We start from the raw sequence: 6,866 nt of genomic DNA on the forward strand, positions 1-6,866 counted from the left end.
GGGGGAGACAAGGCAACTATACAAAAGAGTGGCATTCAGCGACGAGTGGAAGGCAATGGCGAGCTGAGCTGGGTGCCCATGGCGCGGTCACTGTCCTCGTCTCTGTAGCACAACCCACCGGATACTGACGGAACACATAACTGTGTTGGTCGGATAATTGTTTTACTCTCCGACTGTGGTACAGCGAAGGGGAAGGTGTTAACTACAACAAAATGGTCATTTAACAACCGACTGGCTAGATAGATGGTGATCTAAGTGAATCGAGTGGGCTAAGTTGAATGAGACGGAAAGGTCGAATGAACGGATCACATGGACCAAACAAATCACTCAAACTAATCCAATTGTTCTCTTCGGTAGGCTAAGCCAAATAGATGGATCGATATATGAAGAAATTGATAAAGAAACATATCAAAATTAACACAAATGCCATTCATAAACGGAATAGAATTAAAATAGTTTTTTTCTAATTCTATTCTAATATTTGGATGAATAATTTGAGGTAAATAGAATTTAATTGCTAAAAACAAATTATGAGTTAATTGAGTTGATTGAATTAGGCGAGTCGCGCTGCCGATTAAGTGTTCGCACGAAATAAACTGATCAAGCTCAACCGACCAAACAAAAAAACAAAATTGCATTTATTATTCAGATTGATGATAAATTTAAATTTGATGTAGCCTTTTAATTTTTTGCCCGCAGCAAGCGTTGACCATCTTAGAATTGTATATTCCTCCGTTGACATTTGTAGATCCGATCCATAAAACACCCCTTCCGGGGCTCATCGTAACGGCAAACCGATTAGATCGATTACAAGATTGCATTCGATCTCGGATCCTCATGAGCAGCGACAATGCCGTCAGCTCGGATCCGAACTCGTATGGCGGCCCGGCGGCGGCGCCGGAGCGGCTCAGCAGTTTGGTTTACGGCCTCGGCGTCTCCGCCGGCATCCTCCTCCTCATCACCACCATCACCTTCATCTCCTTCCTCTGCATGCGTGCTTCCGCGGCCTCCGCGCCGTCCCCGGCGCAGCGGCGTCGGCGTCGGGCTGAGGAGGAGGCGGCGCCGCCGGGGGTGGAGTGTTCCGGGGGACTCGACGAGGCGACGCTGGGGGGTTACCCGAAGGTCGCGTACGCGGAGGCGGGGAAGAGGGGGATGCCGTTGACGGCGGCCAGCTGCTCGATTTGCCTGGCGGATTACCAGGCCGCCGACGTGCTCCGCCTCCTGCCGGACTGCGGCCACATGTTCCACATCGACTGCGTCGACATGTGGCTGAAGGCGCACCCAACCTGCCCCGTCTGCCGGTCTTCGCCGGTGCCCACCCCGCTGCCGACGCCGCTTGCCGACGCTGCGCCGCTGGCCATCACACGGCAGTCGTCGTCGTATACAATTAATGTAATTAACCATTTATAAAATTTCATTTATTTATTTTCGGTAAAAATAAAATCATTTATTTATATAGGATTCGGATATCTAATTTAATTATTGGGGAGCAGATACAAAAAAAATGGATCCACTTATCGGATTATGATCGTGATCCGATTGTAATTAATATGATCCCTTCCTATATTCTTCCCTCTAGATTATAGTTTGGATCGATACGAATGACCAGAAGTCGTCCGAAGGACGTCGACGATGGACAAGTGGCCAAACAACCTAGCGCTGAGCGAGAGGCGGTCTTCGGCCATCCGTCCCGACCCAAACTATAATTTAAGGGACGATGAACTCAAAGAAAAATCCATCCTTCTAATTTTTTTTTATGGAGCAAGAGATCTAGGCTCTATGTATTCTACATTTCATATTGCATACCAGAAAAATTTATACATTCAGCAAAAATAATAGGAATCAAATAAAATATTGAGGTTCAATTCAAGCAAGTTTAATGACAAAAAGATGCTCCTACAGCAATGGTCAGCCCTCCAATAAATAACTAAAGATTTAAGGTTATCTCGGTGGAAAGAGCTGGGTGCCAACTCTTGGATACCAAACTCCCACTAGTACACGATTCCAGAAAAGAAATATAGAATCAGGCCGTACTTGGTCGATTATATACTGTCTTAATAGATTTTATAAGAGACTAAAAAAAAATACTAGAAGTATTATTAAACAACAAATAGCTCAAAAAAAATTTTTAAAAAAAAAACCACCATGCAAAGAATAACTCTCATTCCATAAAGAGAGATATGCAACTATGAGGTAGAATTATAAGACAAATAATCAGAATTTTGACTTATTCCCACTCTTAAATTCAAGGGGACGATGTCAAGAACATATATTAGAAAAACAAAACATTAGATGTTAAAGGGAGGACACTTTTTTCTTGAGTATAAGCAACAGGGAGATCATAGGTCAGAAGCATTACTTACAATTGAGAAAAACAACTCTACCTCCTTGTTATCACTAAGAACATTGAAAATGGAAAAGATTTCCTATGGAACCGAAAAGATCGGAGAGCTAAGCAACCTCCACTTCCAAATTTACAGATGGCGTTAGCAAAAATGCCTGCTCTGGTTCAGTAGGCCATGACAACTCCGACGAGACTATCTCCCATGAGAACTTGGTTGCTGTCTCTCTTCTCCCTGAGGGCTCAGTCTCAGACTCTGTAGGACTGGAGAGCTCAGACTCTGATTGTGGCGAATATAGAAAATCCAAGGTTAGTTCTCGTTGGGGTTCCGTTGTTTGCTCTTTGGATCTCTTGGTGTAGTGGAAGTCGATCTGAAGCCGTTGATGAATTTGTGTGGAAGTGGCAGGTCGTTTTCTTAAATCAGATTGGAGTTGCCTGATTGGAATGGCAGCAAGGAAACTCTTGATGTAATCCTTGCAGGACTCCTTGCCGTGACATATGAGCTCATCCTCTGAATCAGTGCTTCCGATGTTTGATTCTTGCTGGACATTATCAGAGGCTGACTGGACTTCGCTTTTCACTTTGTGGATTGTTGTGGTGTCATCAAACTTCAAAATGTAAGCCTGGTTGCACCCTTCATGAAGCCTCTCGCCGAGTGTGTCTATGATATAATAAGCGTCATGCTCAACCTTGAGAATGAAAAAATGGTCATTCCAGCTAATGATGTAGAGGTGAGGACCACCAGAAGAAGACTCAGATCGAGCACAGCTGATTTCATCCCAAATGTCATCAAAAGACTTTGTTTCCTTAAGGAAGTTGAGTGTCTCACTATCCTCGATCACTTCAGCTTCGGGATGGAAGAACCCCACAAAGGACTTTGCAGGGACGATAGAAAGATGTCGGATCTTGGCCTCAAGGACAGTCTCAATGTCAAAGTGCCTATCATGAAATCGCTCCCTATATGTATCGTTCTCACAAAGGATCCTCCAATCAGAAGAACCTTCCCGTATGAGTTGGTCTAATTGAGATTTAATTGGCATCATGTCAGGATTAGCATGAAACCAGTCAGCAAAAATGGTGACAAGGACAGCGCAAGCAGCTTCACCAGATGCTTTCTCACTCCTCTGATCGATTGAGGCAAAGAAGACCTGGGTTATGAGCTTCAAATGTCCATCACGGCTGAATATCTCTTTGGGCTCCCAGCTTCCTACTACAAAGTCATCATCGCCAAAGTTAGATACCGATGACCCACTTGTACAATTACAATCCTGCAATCGCATTGAAGATCTCATGAGATTAACATGCTCTTCTTTGACAAAGTAAATGCGTAAGTAGAAATGTCTAAAATTACTATAAAAGCACTCCAATGTATCATGAATCAAGAAAATGGATGTTTTAATCCGAATAGGATGCCATTTGTTTAATCTATAAATTTGGCTTTAATATATGAAACACAAAAGTAAATGGCAAAGGAAGAAATCATAAGAAAAGTAAAATTACAAGATATAACAATGCTTTATGCATGCATCTTGATATACCTATAGCCAGTTCATGACAATTTTAACTACCACATGAGGAGATATGAATTATGGTAAAAGAACTAAACAATGTGAGCATACCAGCATAAAGGTTGAGTCTCCTAAAGAGCTTAACTGTCGCCGATCAAAATCAATGTCATCACCACCCTCTGCTGCATTTGCTTTCTTTAGAAGGGGCTCCTCTTTAGTCTTTCGAGTTTTGAAGCTAAGCCCATTCTTTTTCCAAGAAAGAATACTTCTCTTAAAGAAGTAGTACGTAAGTTGTTCAGATGCAAACATTTTTGTGTCATCAGCACATGAATAACTGGTATCAGATTTCTGGTGACTATAGTAAACCATGTCCTGATTGTCCACCATGTCTATAGAAAATGATCCTCCTATGCAGTTTACAGAAGTAAGATTTCCATAGCCGAAGGAATTCCTTTCACCAGAATCATTCATGATAGATTGGGCATCTTCATGATCTTCATCAAATGAATCTGAGTCATATGGATACTCTGGTCCTCTATCAATGTTTCTAGGAGAAGAATTCTCTTCACTGACATAACCAATCTGGCATGCTTTTTTGGATTTTCGAAATAAAAGTAAAGCTTTTAGTGCATTAACTTTTATAAGACCAGCTTTTAGGGAAGAAGATTCATCCTTCTCGGAAGGGAAAGCATCACAGGTGGGAGGTGACAATGGAACAGGAACTACAGAACTCTGCAAAACTTCGACTGATTCAGGGACATTTCTCAACTCCAATAGGCAAAGTGTCAACTGCAGAGGGAAGATGCCACTTTGTAATTATCACTGAACATGAACAGTAATAGAAGGTAATACATGCAACTTACTATCACGTTGTGGCCTATCTTTGAGAAGATCTCATTTTAGTGTGCCGAATTGCCAATAGTTTAATGTTTAAAATCAGTTATGAATAGAAACACAAAACATCTTTAGAAGAGCTAAGTTATATTGTTTTAATCAAGATCTGGCTTGCATAAAACAAATTTATGATTGCTAAAGATCAAGGCATACTTCTAATGTTAGATGGGAGTGAGAAGTGGCACTTATAGGTGACAAAGGAACAATGATCTCAAGCTCTTTCCCATCTACTGTTGAAGCAAACTCTGCCAGGTTCAAAGAAGCCACACCAACCACAGCGTCTTTTTTCTTAGTAACTTCACTCAGACCCTATCAGTAAACACCAAAAAAACTTAACGTGAGATCTATGTAGAACTCTAAAGGGAAAAAAAGATGCTAATTACTTTTGCAGCAACATAAACTTGTTTAGAGAGATAACAAGAACTCAGGAGGAAAAGATTGTGGACAGTTGCAACCAAAATGAGAAAAAGCAAAGAGAGGTAAAAAATAATTAAAATTGAACCTTCTCTGCAGAATCAAGTTGTAGAGATATGTATAAGAAATTAAAATAAAGGCAAACACTTACCAATAAACAAAATTCAAAGTCAACAGTAGTCATTAGCCAAAAGTAAACTCTTGCTGTCACGATCGTATTTAATTTTTTTTTTCTAAGGCATTCAGTAGAAAAAACTATTATGTTTTCAAATGTAAAATATTAGATCACACACGCGGCGTTCTGATTCAACATGCTTCCCTTAAGTCAAAGGAAGGACCTATTATGTTAAGAGTAATTGTGTGATCACCAATCAGCTTCTGAATTGAATGCAGCAGTCAAATTCGAAGTGACATGAAAATGAAAATGCTAAAGAGATAGAAGATCGAAGCCATCTAGGGAAGATTTACAAATTTCTACTGTTCTGAAAGGATCGCGCACAATTTTATATGGGTTGTTCAAAAATCAAAACAAAAAAAAAGAAGGTTATCGACAGAAAGGAAGAGGAATCCTTCAATACAGTTTCATGATAATGAAAGAAAGTTGAATCCAGAGAGGCCGTAGAAGGGAATAAAACCAGAGACAAGGGAATACCCAAGACAGAACATAGAGAAGCAATAGGTAAAAGGCTAACAGCCATAAACATTTCAGAGCAATCTAAGACGAGTACAATTGAGAAATCTGAAGAAAAAAAAATTGTCCAAACCAACTGTTCGAAACCTAAATGATCACCGGACCATATATTTTCCTAGATAGATAGGATATAGGTGTAATTCAAATATTCGGAACAACAAAAGAAAACAAATTTTTCAAGGAAAATCAAGCAAAGAGCAAAACAACAACGGGAAAAAGAGAATCTGTTCCCAAGGGGCATCCAACTCACGGAAAAGACGGTTATAGCGATTTCCCAAGGGAGGAAGCCGTCGCCTCCCTTGTGAGCGGTGAGGGTGCAGGCAGTGAGGAACTCCTGGTCCCACACGACCACGCCTCCTCCTTCCCGGACATCCTCCTCCCTCGTCTGGTCCCGCCTCACCCCGCCTCGGCGCAGCGAGTTGAGCGCCGTCTTCGGCCCCTTCCACTTTACCTCCGCCACCGCCTTGGCCCCCGCCTCCGGCAATCCCTCGATCCGGCGCACCACCATCCGCACCTCGCATTTCCTGGACTTCGCCGACGGCCACGGTAGCCACCTCCTCACCATCGCCGCCATCGCCCGGCGCCGGAAAACCAACGGTGTGGATTGGGAGAAGGGATCTTCCTAGGCCAAAGCGACGCCGTGGACCTGGCATTTTATTACAACCGACCGCACCAGCTCACATTCTGCGGGCCAACATTACCATCATGCCCTGCCACTTCCGGGAGAATTACCAGGAAAACACGCAAAGAACCTGGCCAACAACTCAGGAAAAGGAAGGGTAGTTAAGTAAATACGCAATCGTAACCATCCGATGGATATAATCTTGTTGACCGAATAAAAAGAAATATAATTAATGCCAGCTAATTATCTATTATTTATAAATGGACAAAAACGTTAATTATTAATATAATATTTATAAATATGCATGGAAGATAAGGTAACTTGGCTTCTGCCTTTTAAAGAAATATTAGTATTTAAAGCTGACGTAAAATTTGAGGCCACCTTGAAACAGCCCTA

At 41.8% G+C, this 6,866-nt stretch overlaps 2 protein-coding genes across 2 annotated transcripts; one reads left to right on the forward strand and one right to left on the reverse strand.

Moving 5' to 3' along the window:
* Positions 1-837: 837 nt before the first annotated feature.
* Positions 838-1,410, forward strand: LOC122048432 (RING-H2 finger protein ATL70-like). The gene has a single exon (XM_042609999.1). It carries the CDS (start codon positions 838-840, stop codon positions 1,408-1,410), a length of 573 nt encoding a protein of 190 aa, XP_042465933.1.
* Positions 1,411-2,211: 801 nt separating this feature from the next.
* LOC122046264 lies at positions 2,212-6,464 on the reverse strand. Its single transcript, XM_042606875.1, has 4 exons — positions 6,099-6,464; positions 4,897-5,052; positions 3,961-4,638; positions 2,212-3,609 (listed from the first exon to the last, which is right to left on the reverse strand). The coding sequence occupies exons 1-4, from the start codon at positions 6,420-6,422 to the stop codon at positions 2,452-2,454; spliced, it is 2,316 nt and encodes a 771-aa protein (XP_042462809.1). The 5' UTR covers positions 6,423-6,464; the 3' UTR covers positions 2,212-2,451.
* Positions 6,465-6,866: the final 402 nt, after the last annotated feature.

The sequence above is a fragment of the Zingiber officinale genome, chromosome 2B, assembly GCF_018446385.1.
Source record: "Zingiber officinale cultivar Zhangliang chromosome 2B, Zo_v1.1, whole genome shotgun sequence".
Lineage (NCBI taxonomy): Eukaryota > Viridiplantae > Streptophyta > Magnoliopsida > Zingiberales > Zingiberaceae > Zingiber > Zingiber officinale.